At 41.2% G+C, this 15,449-nt stretch overlaps 1 protein-coding gene across 4 annotated transcripts in view; it reads left to right on the top strand.

Moving 5' to 3' along the window:
• The window catches only part of ZFYVE26 (zinc finger FYVE-type containing 26), an 84,125-nt gene that overhangs the window by 6,545 nt on the left and 62,131 nt on the right, over positions 1–15,449 (top strand). For all 4 annotated transcript variants that reach the window (XR_006705123.1, XR_006705122.1, XM_045451374.1 and 1 more), the window contains exons 4-12: positions 1,632–1,721; positions 3,575–4,097; positions 4,468–4,598; positions 5,187–5,351; positions 5,499–5,587; positions 6,544–6,707; positions 11,187–11,390; positions 12,613–13,224; positions 13,461–13,547. Coding sequence is in view for 2 of the 4 variants with exons in the window: in XM_045451374.1 (XP_045307330.1) it covers positions 1,632–1,721; positions 3,575–4,097; positions 4,468–4,598; positions 5,187–5,351; positions 5,499–5,587; positions 6,544–6,707; positions 11,187–11,390; positions 12,613–13,224; positions 13,461–13,547 (2,065 nt within the window). In the remaining 2 variants the exon portion in view is untranslated. The remainder of the gene's footprint in view (positions 1–1,631; positions 1,722–3,574; positions 4,098–4,467; positions 4,599–5,186; positions 5,352–5,498; positions 5,588–6,543; positions 6,708–11,186; positions 11,391–12,612; positions 13,225–13,460; positions 13,548–15,449) is intronic.

Below are 15,449 nucleotides of genomic sequence, written 5' to 3'. Positions count from 1 at the left end.
ACTAAATAAACATTTTTTAAAAATTAATTAAAAAAATATGACTCCTGGAACCTTTAATCAGCCATGTGATTTATAGGTGTCTTTAAAGCAGTGTTTGTCAGGATTAGTCCTAGATTTTACTCTTATTTGTATTTGTGTCTAGAGAAAGGGAAACTATAATTTTAGTTTTATGAACCAGGTAAAGCAAGTTACTGTGAAACAAGCAGGTCCAGGAAGAGTCAGGGGCTCTTTCTTTCATACATCAGTCTTCTCTGGTGGCATGTCTCATTAACAAATATTTGATGGGATCACTTTTGCATACTTGAAATAATTAGAAAATACTTCCTAACCATTTCATCTTTAGTAAAGGTTGTTTTTAGGGGCACCTGAGTGGCTCAGTTGGTTAAGCACACAACTTTGGCTCAGATCATGATCTCACAGTTTGTGAGTTCAAGCCTTGCATCGGGCTCTGTCCTGACAGCTCGGAGCGTGGAGCCTGCTTCAGATACTGTCTGTCTGTCTGTCTGTCTCTCTCTCTTTTTCTCTCTCTCTGCCCCTTACTCGCTCATGCTGTGTCTGTCTCTCAAAAATAAATAAACATTAAAAAAAATTTCTTTAATAGAGACTTGGGGCACCTGAGTGGTTAAATAGGTTAAATGGCTGACACTCGGTTTCAGCTCAGGTCATGATCCCACAGTTCATGAGATCAAGCCCTACATTGGACTCTGCACTGACAGCACAGAGCCTGCATGGGATTCTCTGTCTCTCTGTCTCTCTCTCTCTCTCTCTCTCTCTCTCCCTCTCCCCCCATCTTTCCCTCTCTCTGCTCCTCCCCTGCTCACGCTCTATTTCTCTCTCTCAAAATAAATAAATAAACTTAAAAAAAATAAGATATATATATATATTTAAGCCATAGGTTTGTTTGATTTAGAGATTAACTAAATTTTTTTTTTAATTTGTAAAAATATGACAGGGGTGCCTGGGTGGCTCAGTCAGTTGAGCGTCCAGCTTCGGCTCAGGTCATGATCTCACGGGTATGAGTTCAAGCCTGGAATCGGGCTCTGTACTGACAGCTCAGAGCCTGGTGCCTGTTTTAGATTCTGTGTCTCCCTCTCTCCCTGCCGCTCCCCCACTCATCCTCTGTCTCTCTCTGTCTCAGAAATAAATAAACATTAAAAAAATATATGACACACAGTACCTGGCATATAATAAGTGTTTAATAAACATTAGATCTCTTCCTCTTTCCTATTGTTTTCCACCTTATAATGAATATCAAAAATGGGTTTGGACCAAAAGAGGATCATGTGGGCCATACTTTCCCAAGCTTACTCATGACTGGGTGTTTGGACACCACAAGGACATTTCTTTGAAAAAGACCTCATATGACAGAAAAGTCACGTGAAATGAGCAAAGCTTGGAATTTGAGGCTAATCAGAGTAGGAGTTAAATGTTAGTATTTAAGAGGGATATGCATCCAAATTTAGCTGTTTTTATTTAGAAAAAAAAAAGCATCTCAAACATATCCAAGAATTTAGTGGTTAAAAGTGCTTTATCTTAGAGAAGCAGCAGAAATAAGACTAACTGAAGAGAAATATTATTTGTTAACAAAGAATATGCCTAATCTCTATGCTTCCTTCTTATGATTCTTCTAGAAATTACTCCCAAGTGTTTTCCGGAGAAAGCTTGAGTTTCTTTTATTATCAGAAGACCTCCAAAGTGACATTCCTGAGGACATCCTCAAGGTAAGAGAGTGCTGGAGAGCTATCTGCCTAGGGTTACTATCACTCGATAAGCTCAGCTCCCAAGGATCTAGCAGAGATAGGTCCCAAGGAGGTTGGCTATACTCTGTTCTCAGGCAAGACCAAGCTAGGTAGATGTCCCTTTCAAGAGAGCTCAGAATTGGAATAAACTTACCTGATTTTAGAATTCTTAGAGTTGGATTGTCCAGAAATACTAAGTATAACTGGGGATTAAAGGTGTTGTTTTTTTTTTTTTCTTTTCATGGGAAAGGAATACATAACTTGGATTTAAACTGGATGTTTGAATTTTTCACCAGTGTATCATAGGGAATATAAAGGGAGGAAGGAATTAGTGTTTGTTGAATACCTCTTCTATAACAGGTGCATTGAATGTGGTAATCCTCACAACAAATTTCTGGGGGCAGATCAAACTAAATCTTAACTATATCTAAGGTGCCTGAGGTATGCTCTGATGCTCAGTACTGATTTTCTTCATGACCTGGCCACCAGCTAATTAAATACATATTAGCAGCATATTAGCAGTAGGATTTAAGGTAGGGACTTACACTTGTATTAGGTCAACTGGAAGCAGTTAATGAAGAAGCATCCCTCAGTACTGTCCGTAGGCATGGTGCTAACGCGTGAGAAATCACCTACTGCTCCGTCCTCTTTTCTGCCTCTACCCTAACCCTGCAAACAGATTAGAGACTGTAGAGGTTCTTGCCTTAAAAAAAATTTTTTTAATGTTTGTTTTTGAGAGGGAGAGAGAGACACACACCGAGCATGAGAAAGGAAGGGGCAGAGAGAGAGAGGAAGACATAGAACTCAAAGCGGGCTCCAGGTTCTGCTCTGTCAGCACAAAAGCTGGCACAGGGCTCAAACTCATGAACTGTGAGATCATGACCTGAGCCAAGGTCAGACGCTCAACCAACTGAGCCACCCAGGCGTCCCGTAGAGGTGCTTACCTTTAAAGGCTTACCATCTAGTCAGGGAGAAAGACTAATACACACATGCCACAATTGTGGACTAAACCAGATGGCACTAATTTTGAGTACTTTGAAAGCCCAATAAAGAGGGAGAGTTGTGTGAGTTGGAGGTACAGGGAAGATTTGTTTGTTTGTTTGTTTGTTTCAAGTTTATTTATTTATTATTTTTTTAAGAGACAGAACACATGTGCATATGCAGAGGAGGGATAGAGAGAGAGGGGGGACAGAGGATCTGAAGTGTGCTCTACACTGAACAGCAGAAAGCCCAATGTGGGGCTCAAACCCATGAATCGTGAGATCATCACCTGAGCCAAAATTGGATGCTCAACCAACTGAGCCACCCAGGCACCCCTTGGGGAAGACTTTAAAGGATGAGGAATGGGGTATACCTCAAAGGATGGCTAGGATTTAGAGCAGAAGTTAAAAACTGGTATATAATGTTCTTTTAAAAGTTGAATTTAAATGCCATGAGAGTGGGCATCATGTCTCATGCCCATTTGTTACCAGCGTGGTCTATCAATTTGCAGCCCTTGATTTAGATCTACAGTGCACATTTTGGAGGTGGTGAGGGGGGACTAGCTTGAGAATGGAGGCCTTGGGAGATTGAGTTATCTCTTTGCCTCAATCTTTTTTGCCTCAATCTCTTCATTTGTAAAATGATGATAATAGCAGTGTCTTGCTCTTGTAAGGGTTAATTTGATTTTTCTATGTAAAGGGCCTGGCAGGAAGTAACTACTACAGAAGTGTTTGCTACTGCTACTATTATATACACGTGCATATTTCTACCGAAAAGGGGAAAGCTTCAAGGCTTATAAATGATAACATTCTAGACATGCCTCCCATGGATCCCTGTCTTCATCCTCTATTTAGGAGCTATATGAGGCCCTAGCACAAGATTCAGGAGGCCCTGTGCTTGACGGAAATCAGAGGCGGGATAGCTGGACCCCTCGGCTCAGCTCAGAAGCCGTCTCTGTGCTCTGGGATCTTCTGAGGCAGTGTCCCCAGCCAGCACAGGCCCTGCTGGAGCTCCTGCTTAGAGAAGACGACGGCACTGGCCTCTGTGGCTGGCCCCTGCAGAAGGCACTGGTGGACTTCATTCGAAGGGCGCTTCAGGCTGTGCGGGGCTCCGCCGCTGGGCCCCCTGGTGAAGTAGATGCTATCTATGGAGCCCTGCGGACTCTGCATTGCCCTGCAGAGCCTCTCGAAGTTGAGCTGCATCTCCTTTGTGAGGAACTACTGGAGGCCTGCAGGGCTGAGGGGAACCCCCTGCAGGAGGAGCGGGTGCTCAGCTGCCTGCTCCACAAGGCAGGACGGAGCCTGCTATCCCTGTATGGCCATACTTATGCAGAGAAGGCCGCAGAAAAGCCAGCGAAGACCATACCCTCGGGAAAAGGTGTGTTCCCTTTGCTGCTTCTCCTTGTGTCTTCGTAATTCTGCTGTACCTCTGAAGTTCCTCTAGGCTAGTGCCTTCCAAGTTGCTCAGGAAATCTAGGAAAAATGATAAGGTGTTCTTTTGTAAAAGTACAGATTTTGTAGTCCAAGATGGAATGGTGGAAAAAAATAACAAAGTAATAACAATAGCAGGAAAGAGCTTTTCAGAAGCTACTGAGAGAAGTTAAAGAGTCTTTAAGATAGAAGCACAGAAAGCCTGGCTTAAGTTTTTAAAAGTGTGAATTCTCACGTCTGTTGGTTTTTCAAATGGGCTTTAGCTTAGGAAAGAAGAGCTTCCTGTTCCCTGGTAACCTGTCTGGTTTGATTTTTAGTCTCCCCCGATCATCTAGATCCTGAGCAGGCAATGCTGGCCCTGTTCTCCAATCCTGACCCTGCCCAGGCTTGGAAATCAGCCTATTTCTACTGCTTGAGCAACAGCAAGCACTTCCTCGAGCAGATCCTGGTAAGTCAAACGTATTCATTCTCCATCACAGAAATACCAAGGGATTCTCTATAGACTTTTTCATTTCTCCTTTCTCTCCCACTCATTTATCTAACACAAAGCAGTCTAATTAGTGATGTGTCATTGGGTGTGTCCATCCCACAGTCCCAGGGGAAAGAAGGCTCTGAGAACCAGTATCATTCTTAATTAGAACTGCAGTCATTTTATATCCGCTCTTTGGTGGGGACTAAGATATTGGGTATGTATAAGCTTTCTGGAAGGTGTGAGGAAGAAAAGACTGTGGCAGCAATATGTTGCCTAGCTGACGGGAATTTAATCTGTCTAACCTTCTCCTTCCAGACCGCAGCCAAGCTTTAGTTGAACTCAACAGGTATTTATTAACCTCATCCTGTGTGCCAGGCACTGTGCTAGGACCTGGGGTTACAACAGAAGTCAGTCTCTGCCTTCTGAGAGCTTACAGTGTGAACATTTTGTCTTCAACTGGCCACTTTTTTCATTGTCCGGCATCTCCCTGCTCAACTAAAGCTTTCTACCCTAATGAGTGGCAGGTCCACAAAACCCCTTACAGCAGCCTCCGTCGGCTTACAGGTGACGGCACTTACGCTGCTGAAAGAGGAAGACTTCCCAAGTCTTGGCTGCCTACTCGACAGAGAATTCAGGCCTCTCAGTCGACTGCTCGTGCTCCTGGGCTGGACACACTGCCAGAGCCTAGCATCAGCCAAGAGTCTGCTCCAGACACTCCACAGGACCCAGGTAACTCTCACACTGTAGTGTGAGCTACTCCAGAAGTGAGTGATACCAGGCTTTGAGGTGAGGCAGAATGCAGGGGCCTGAGGTCGGTCACAATCCCTGACCCCAGGTTCCTGAGTCAGCATCTCTTCCTTCTCCATGTCAATGCAGGACCAGGGCTGTGACAAGCTCCTCAGGGATGCCTGTGATGGGCTGTGGGCTCACCTAGAGGTCCTGGAGTGGTGTGTACAGCAGAGCAGGTACAGTCCTGTGCGGCCAGCCCCCTTCCCACCATTGGGCACACTTGATCCCATGCTCCACACATGTGGCCATTTCAAGCCACCTTCCACATTGACGTTTGAGTTGACAGCATTGACCAGCAACTAATAATCGTTCCAGCTATTAAGCCAGGAAAGAAACATAGGTAATGATTATCTTTACCATAGTGATGAGATTAAAACTAGAGGAAACTTTGAGGATGACAGTGATAAAAGGAACAAAAGCTCACATTTCCTGAGTACTTACTATATGCCAGACATTGCTCTGAGCCTTTTCAGTGGATGATTTCACTGAAGCCTCACAATAGTTCTGTGAGGCAGATGCCAATATTGCCCTCCTTTTAAAGGTGGAACAACTTAAGCCTAGAAGTGTTGAATATCATGCCTAAAGTGACACAGCTAGTAAATGTGGTCCACGTTCTTAGGCATGTGTTATCCTGGATCACAAGTTTATTATTCTCAACAGTTGCATATTGAACTGTGTGCAAAGCTGTGCTTCCCTGGTAACTTAGCCTTAGATCTTCCCATGATCCAGGTTCATGTTTTGTTCTTCACACACATGACCAGCACTTCCTAAAGTAGAGTAGGCAGAAGAGGAAGTGGCCTTACTCAAAGCAAAGCAGAGAAGCTTGGGTCAGCTCTTAGCTACGAAGAGTATGGAAATTGGGAAGCCTAATCTATAGGCTCTTTCTAGATCCTACTGACCTAAAAGGTCCTTTCTAGGTCCTTTCTGGATAAGTACAGCTGACTCGGTGGATGTACTTTCCTAACAGTAAATAAATGCTCTGCTGTATCCCAGACCAACTAGAATTTAGTGTTAAGGGAAATGAACCTATGCTGTATTCGGCCAGAGAGAGAACAAGAGGGAATAGAGATGGTCTTTCTTAGAGCAGTTCTTTAAACTGACTCTCTTCCATCCTCTCAATTTTGCCCTTCAGCAACCCCATACCAAAGAGAGATCTCTTATGTCATTTACATGGTGGAGACAGCCACTCTGTGCTGTACTCCCTCCATCACCTTACCAACCTTCCAGCTCTCAGGGAGGAAGATGTTCTCAAGCTCTTACAGATGGTGCCAGCCAAGGACCCCCAGCAAGAGCATGGTGAGTTGGCGATGGAGTGACTTGGTCAAGCTTCCCTCTTAGGACAATCCTATACCAGTTTCTTTTAACACAGGATTTATCTAGATGTGATCTGTCAAGGTGGGTGGTCCAGCAGACACCTGCTAAATTATCCATATTTGCCCCAATCAGATTATGAGATGTTGGGTGCATACCTCTCCTTTCTCAGTGAGGTGTAGGGAATTCTACGAGAACAGTCCCATAGAAACCTTTGTACTTGTGGAACCATCGCAGGAACCACTCACATACCTTCATCCCAGTGAAGCGGAATTAGGACCTGCTCTCTGAGTTTGTCATTCACACTGTCATTGACAATATTTATGCAAGTTCTTGGTGAATCTTTCCGTGCTTTATAAGCTTTCTCCTAGCAGGTTCTATGCTTCCTTTCCCTCTCGTCTCTTCTTCTTAATGTACTAAACACATGAAGTTTAGAAGAAAGACTTGCCTAAAGCAATAATAAAGCCTTGTTTTAGCCTTGGATCTCTGCTTAAAACTCAATTCTTTTTGCTTCCAAAAATCACTTTATAACATAGAACACAGGCTAGGGACACTTAGCTTTCAGAGAAACTAATGTTTTCATGTGTCAATAGATGTTTCTCAACCTATATGTTGCTTTGATTTACTTTTTAAAAGGACCTGCCACTGATTGGAAAACCAGTGTTACTACATTCTATATTTTTTTCTGGAAAAGTAGGCAATTTGTTTACCAGATTTCCTAAAGGAACTAGAACTGTTTTCGACATACACGTACAAAAGACTTCCAGAGAAGTATTTTAAATCGGATTCCTGGTGACCCACCAGGACACATGTAAAACCTGAACTTGGAAAAGGCAAAAGAAGACATTAATAGAACTGGGATTAAGCTGAGGCAAGAGAGGCATCTGGGGTACAAAATATAAGGAGTTACTCACTCTCAGGGTCATGCAAGTACTTGCAAATCCTGGCCCTGATCAGTAATACCATATTGAGGCCAGGGGCATAGAACAGTATTGGTCTTATTCTTCATATCACCCTGATCTTGGTGAAGCTGAGGTTACTTCCTGGAAGAAGTAATCACTAGGAAGTATATACATAAACGGGTTTGTTGCAACATCATAGTAGCAAAGCATCCCTAAGTACTGTATGTCCTGCCCAAGAAGAATCCCTAGGGAAGGGATTCATTCAGTGGAACTCTGCAACCATCAGAAATTTAGTCCATGAAGAAATATAATCAAATGCTTGTACTATAATATTTAAGAAGTAGGAAAATTAAATAGTGCATAAAATATCCTTACAGTCAATTTAAATACATATCCACATATGTATGCAAAACTGTTAAAGGCCTTACACCAGAACATAACAATGGTTATATTTAGCTGGTAGGATCATGGGTAATATTTCTTTTCTTCTTTTTTGCTTTACTACATTTAATGCTTTTCTTTTTTTGAGCAGGTTGTATGTTTTTCTTTTAATGCAACAGATTTCTATATATTAATTTTGTATCCTGCAACTTAACTGAATTAATTTATCAGTTCTAATAGCTTTTTGGTGAAGTCTTATGGTTTTTTTATATATAGTATTATCATGTCATCTGCAAATAGTGAAAATTTTACTTTTTCCTTACCAATTTGGATGACTTTTTTTTTCCTTGTGTGATTGCTGTGGCTAGGACTTCCAATACTATGTTAAATAAAAGTGGTGAGAGTGGACATCCTTGTCTTGTTCCTAATCTTAGAGGAAAAGCTTTCAGTTTTTTACCATTGAGTATGATGTTAGTTGTGGGTTTTTCTTATATGGTCTTAATTATTATGTTGAGGTGTGCTCTTTATAAACCTACTTTGTAGAGAGTTTTTATCATGAATGGATGTTGTGCTTTCTTAAATGCTTTTTCTACGTCTGTTGAGATGATCCTATGGTTTTTATTCTTTCTTTTGTCAATGTGATATATCACGTTGGTCGATGTGTGAGTATTGAATCACGCTTATATCCCTGCTGGAGTTAAATCCCTCTTGATCATAGTGAATACATTTTTTCTAATGTATTATTGGATTCAGTTTTCTATTTTGTTGAGGATTTTTGCGTCTATGTTCATCAGAAATACTGGCCTGTAATTTTCTTTTCTTGGGATATCTTTATCTGGTTTTGATATCAGGATAATTCTGGACTTATAGAATGAATTTAGAAGCTTTCCTTCCTTTTCTGGTTTTTGTAATAGTTTGAGAAGAATAGGTATTATTAACTCTTCTTTAAATGTTTGCTGGAATTCACCTGTGAAGTCATCTGGTCCAGGATCTGGGAGTTTTACAATTACTAATGCAGTTTTATTGCTAGTCTGTTCAAATTTTCTGTTTCTTCCTGATTTAGTTTTGGAAGGTTATATGTTTGTAGGAATTTATCGATTTCTTCAGGGTTTGCCAATTTGTGGGCATGTAATTTTTCATAATATTCTCTCATATTAAACAAAAACGACTATGGTATCAGTTGTTTCTTCTCCTTTGTTTCTGATTTTATTTATTTGAATGCTGTCTAGCTCACTCTCTCTCCCTTTTTTTTTTTTTTTTTTTGATAAATGTGGCTAAAGGTGTATCAATTTTGTTCATTTTTTTTGAAGAACCAGCTCCTGGTTTCATTCATATATTTGTTCCATTGTTTCTTTAGTCTCTATTTCATTTATTTCTTCTTTAATCTTTATTATTTCCTTACTTCTACTGACTTTGGGCTTTGTTCTTCTTTTTCTAGCCCTTGTAAGTGTAAAGTTGGTTGTTTATTTAAGATTTTTCTTATTTCTTGAACTAGGTCTGTATTGCTATGATCTTCCCTCTTGAAACAGGTTTTTCTATATCCAATTTGGGACCGTTGTGTTTTCATATTCATTTGTCTCCATGTTTTATTTCCTCTTTGATTTCTTGGTGGTTCTTTCATTGTTTAGCAGCACGTTACTTAAGCCTCCATGTATTTGTGTTCTTTCCAGATTTTTTCTTGTGGTTGACTTCTAGTTTCATACCATTGTGGTCAGAAAAGATGCAGGAAATGATTTCATTGTTTTTTGATTTTACTGAGACTTATTTTGTGGCATAACATGTGATTTATTCTGGAGAGTTTTCCATGTACACTTGAAAAGAATGTGTATTCTGCTGTTTTGGGATGGAATGTTCTGAATGTATCTGTTAGATCCATGTGGTCCAATGTGTCATTCAGAGCCGCTGTTTCCTTATTGATTTTCTGTCTGGTGATCTGTCCATTGATGTAAGCGAAGTGTTAAAGGCCCCTACTGTTAGTGTATCATTGTCAGTTTCTTCCTTTATGTCTATTAATAGTTGCTTTATGTTTTTAGGTGCTCCAGTGTTGGGTGCATAAATATTTACAATTATTGTATTCTCTTGTTGGATTGTTCCCTGTATCATTATGTAATGCCCTTCTTTGTCTCTGGTTACAGTCTTTGTTTTAAAGTCTATTTTGTCCAATATAAGTATTGCTACCCCAGCTTTCTTTTCACTTCTGTTTGCATGGTAAATGGTTTTCCATCCCCTCACTTTCTTTTTTTTTTTTATTTTTTTTTTAATGTTTTTATTTATTTTTGAGACAGAGAGAGACAGAGCATAAGCAGAGGAGGGACACAGAGAGAAGGAGAAACAGAATATGAAGCAGGCTCCAGGCTCCAAGCTGTCAGCACAGAGCCTGATATGGGGCTCGAACTCACAGATTGTGAGATCTTGACCTGCGCTGAAGTCAGACACTTAACCAACTGAGCCACCCAGGCACCCCACCATCCCCTCACTTTCAATCTGCAGGTGTCCTTAGATCTGAAGTGAGTCTCTTGTAGGCAACATATAGATGGTTTGAGCAGGTTGTATTTTTGCTATGGAAAGAATTAGGGACAGATTAAAATGTCAGAAACCCACACTGTCAGCTCAGAGCGCTCACAAACATGAGATCGTGACCTGAGTTGAAGTCGGACGCTTAACTGACTGCGCCCCTAAAAAAAATTTTTTTTAAGGAGAAATTAGAGAATTAGAGTACAAAGAATTTCAACAGTTTGTGATTTCTTGATTTCTGCTTTAGTAGTTTCTTAAAAATGTCAAATATTTGTTTCTAATTTTTTGTTGCCTTTACTCTCATTACTCAGTCTATCTCTTGTATAATGTGACACTAGGTAGACTAAATATTAATTTGACATTTTAATTTTTTTAAAAAAGAAAACAGGTATTTTAAGAAATATAAGGGAAAGACTTGTTAAATGGCCATGAAGGCTACAGTGAACAGCCATGTAGAAGGGAAGCTGCTGGGAAAAGGAAACAGAGGGACTGCGCATTGATATTGATTGGAGGAAAGGGCCCAGAAAGGGCACAAGTCAAACTGACAGCAAGAAGAGAGGATGAGAACACTGAGCCTGAAGTGCAGTGTGTCTTTGCTTCAGCCACACTTGCAGCTCCTGCCTGAGACACCCTACTGTGATGTTCTGCCTGTTTCTCTACAATTCAGATTCAGCCGATGCCCCAGTCCCTGAGCACCTGAGCCAGTGTCAGAACCTGACCCTGTACCAGAGCTTCTGTGCCATGAAGTATGCCATCTATGCCCTCTGTGTGAACTCACACCAGCACTCCCAGTGCCAAGAATGCAGAGAGAGCCCTTCTGAGGACCTGGCCTTGGCTGCAGAGCCAGCAAATGATTCTGTCTCCTCCCCAGGTACAGCACTTCTCCCCCGAACCCCATCACTCACATAAGCTGGTAACAGCCTGTCCCAGTGAGTTCTTCGTGGGATTGGGAGGTGGCCTTGGTTTTATTATGCCCAGGAATAATTTCATCCATTTATCAGCCTGAGTGAATCAAAAGGACATGGAGAAAACAGGTGATTTGCTAAGTTCTAACGGAGTCTGTTCACATAGTATATTATTTTCCGAATGCTTCTTTTTTTAACTACAACCCACAGTGAAAATAGCATCTTACATCACATTCCTGTTTGCACTTAGGTATATAATTTACATGATATATATGTGTGTGTGTATATATATATATATATACACATATATATATGATATATATGCTAAGTTTTAGGAAATAATACCCTTCAAGTGGAGCACAGTCTTGATATATTTCTGTTCTTTTTTTTTTTTTTAATGTAGCTCTCTGAGTCAATATCATGGGTCACAACCTACATTATGACAGAACCTCATGTTTTATCCTGTTTCGTTTTTCTTAATAACTTATAATTCTTTAACTTGCCCTCTGTGACTAGGGGTCAGTTTTCTCTCCCATGCAGCTTTGGAATAGACTTGCACTTCTGAGAATGGTATTTCTTAAGAGATCTGGGTAGCTCGTGATCACCTTTAGTGTAAGACTGAATGCAAGTAGGATTGAGGGATGAGGAGCCTCCGTGATACCTTCATTCCGAGAACTGAAATACAAAGTGCTTGTCAGAGATGAGGAATCATATGTATATTTTTTTTTTATTTTAGAGAGAGAGGGCACATGAGAGAGGGAGAGGGACAGAGGGAGAGACAAAGAGAATCTTAAGCAGGTTCCATGCCCAGAGCAGAGCTTGACACAGGGCTTGATCCCACGACTCTGAGATCAGGACTTGAGCCAAGATGACCTGTTCCGAAATCAAGAGTCTGACGCTTAACCAACTGAGCCACCCAGGCACTCCAGGAATAATATTTAAAGAACAGAAACAAAATGATGAGTGTTCAGTAAGCTGTACTTTTAATTAAGGTAGCAAAATCTTTCCACAAATCATGAAAAGACAGGGCTGACTAGCCTCATATTTTTCTGACTATAACTGCTTCCCTTAGTCATCAAAAAATGAAAGAGTTAAAGTTGTGAGAATGGTTGAGTCTGGCAAGTAATGTTTCTAATATTTGCATTTTCTCTCTTTCTCTGGCCTCTTCTCTCACACATGCTTCTTTAGGTGCTTCAGATCTCTTCTCAGCATACCTGGCCAGATGTCAACAGTATCTGTGCAGTATTCCTGACTCTTTGTGCCTGGAACTTCTAGAAAACATCTTCTCATTGCTCCTCATCACCTCTGCCGATCTTCACCCAGAGCCTCACCTGCCTGAGGACTATGCTGAGGATGATGACGTTGGGAGGAAGGGCCTGATGGATTTGAGGTCACCATCAGAGAGCCCTCAGCACATAGCACAACCTGAGAAGAAGTCAGAACGGGGTGGCCAGGGAGTCCCCAGGAGCCTTGCTTCTATAATCCCAAGCTGTCTGAAGACAGAGCCAAAAGACAGTTCCCCAGAGCCCCATGGGCACAGCTTTTTGGACCTAAAGCACTTTACTAGTGGTATCAGTGGGTTCCTGGCTGATGAATTTGCAATAGGGGCCTTCCTCAGGCTTCTCCAGGAGCAGCTGGATAAACTCAGTAGCCACAACCCCCCTGAGAAGCCAAAGCTCCCAGAAGGCCAGAGCTGCTCTGGAAGCAGAGACGGACTGCAGAGCCGCTTGCACCGGTTTTCCAAGGTTCTTTCTGAGGCCCAGTGGAGATACAAGGTGGTATCAAGCAACCAGGGCTCAGGTGAGAGCAGGTGGAGAGCCAGTGGGTCCTGAAAGTGAGGAAGGAAAAATATCCCAGGAATGTGGGAGAGAGCAAGGAGTATGTGGGAGTCACACCTTATCTCAGGGCGTATTACCGTAGCAACCAGTGTTAGAAACCTGTCTCAGAGCCTGTCCAGATCTCCTACCAGTTACCCCAGGAGGTGGGTCAAATCAAAATTGAACACTCTCCCTGTGACCTGTTGTTTGCCGTTTCAGAGGAACAACCTTCCCGAAGATACCGGCCCATTGCCACACGGCACCCAAGTCTCCGCCGGGGGCGTCGGACTAGAAGGAGCCGGCCAGGTAATCTGAAGAGCTCTCCCCACGCCTCATTCCGATGCACCAGGCAAGTGGGATGCTCCACTTGTCTAGTATTCTTTAAAATAAAGCACATGATCCAAACAAACACAAGGGATCTAAGATTATCCTAGACCCACTCCCCCAAGGTAACCTTGCTAATAGTTTCCTTCCGGAAATTTCCCATGCAATATAAGCATATCCCACATTTTATATATACAGATGCGTCATACTCTATTTACCGTTACATACTGAAAGCCTTGATTGTATTTTTCACTTATATGCTTTTAAATACACAGATGTATCATACTATGTATTGAGACCTTTTCTCCCCTTGTAATTTAAAGACTGCTTAGCATTCCATGGTTATATATACCCTTTGTGGACATTTAAATTTTTTCCTGTTTTTTACTCTTAAAAATAATGCTGTAGTAAATAACCCTGTATATATGTCTGTTCATACATACATGTCTGTGTGACTATATCTATAGGATAAGTCCCTAGCAGTAGAATAGCAAGGTCAAAGATATAAAATATGGATATTAAAAAATTGCCTTAAAAAAAGGTGGACCTTGGGGCGCCTGGGTGGCGCAGTCAGTTAAGCGTCCGACTTCAGCCAGGTCATGATCTCGCGGTCCGTGAGTTCGAGCCCCGCATCGGGCTCTGGGCTGATGGCTCAGAGCCTGGAGCCTGTTTCCGATTCTGTGTCTCCCTCTCTCTCTGCCCCTCCCCCGTTCATGCTCTGTCTCTCTCTGTCCCAAAAATAAACTAAAAACGTTGAAAAAAAAAAAATTAAAAAAAGGTGGACCAATTTATATTCCCACCAACTATACATGAGTGCCTATTTGCACATGCATTCATCCAAAATGAGTAGTATCAATTTGAAAAAAAATCTTTGCCAGTATTATTAATATGATAATGGTTTTTATGTTTTATGTTTAGTATTTTAATATTAATTTTTAGCTTGAAATTGAATGTTTTTTCATGTATATATTGGCCATTTATATTTTTCTTTGGGCTGCCTGTTCATCTCTAAGGTCCATATTTTCAGTTGGTTTGCTTTCTTACTGAATTGTAAGAAACTTTTTACACATTAAGAAAAAATTCTGTCATGTGCTACAGTGTTTTCTCTATTTTGTCTTTAGGCTTCGATTATGAGTTTTTCTTAAGGAGTTTAAACAGGATCATTATTCAGTAGTATTACATTTTTAGATATTCAATTTTCCATTATGGTTTTTGGTGCTGGCTTTTAAATAATTAAGGGAAAGGACACCTGTCTGGTTCAGTCGATGGAACATGCAACTCTTGATCTCAGGGTTGTAAGTTCAAGCCCCAAATTGGGTGTAGAGATTACTTAAAAAGAAAAAGTCTTGGGGCACCTAGGTGGCTCAGTCAGCTAAGCATCCGACTCTTGATCTCCGCTTAGGACGTGATCTCACAATTCGTGAGATCAAGCCCCATGTCAGGTTCTGTGTTGACAGTGTGGAGCCTGCTTGGGCTCTCCCCCTGTCTCTCAGACCCTCCCTGCACATGCCGTGCATGCTCTCTCTCAAAATAAATAAATAAATAAATAAACTCTAAAAACCTTAAAAAGCTTTAAAAATTAAATTAAATATAAATAAGTTAATAAGTAAGTAAATAAGTAAATAAACAACAAAGAATTCATGAGCTTCCTATGTGCTGAACAATGCTAGGTAGCTTGAGGGTTGTGAATGAGCCATGAACCAGGACTTTGCCTTCAAAGAATTTGTAAATTACCTGTATTAACAGTATATATGAAAAACTTAAACTGTACTGAGGCATGGCCCGAAGAAGGAATCTCTTAGAAGAGATCAGCATAGTCTACAATTTAGGGAAGGGTTAGAGAGAGAAGTTTCAGAAGAGTTGACTCTTGCACTGAGCTCAGAA

This window comes from Leopardus geoffroyi, chromosome B3, assembly GCF_018350155.1.
Source record: "Leopardus geoffroyi isolate Oge1 chromosome B3, O.geoffroyi_Oge1_pat1.0, whole genome shotgun sequence".
In the NCBI taxonomy this organism is placed as follows: Eukaryota; Metazoa; Chordata; class Mammalia; order Carnivora; family Felidae; genus Leopardus; species Leopardus geoffroyi.
Note: the sequence above shows the minus strand (reverse complement) of the source record. Positions and strands in the feature narration are given on the sequence as shown.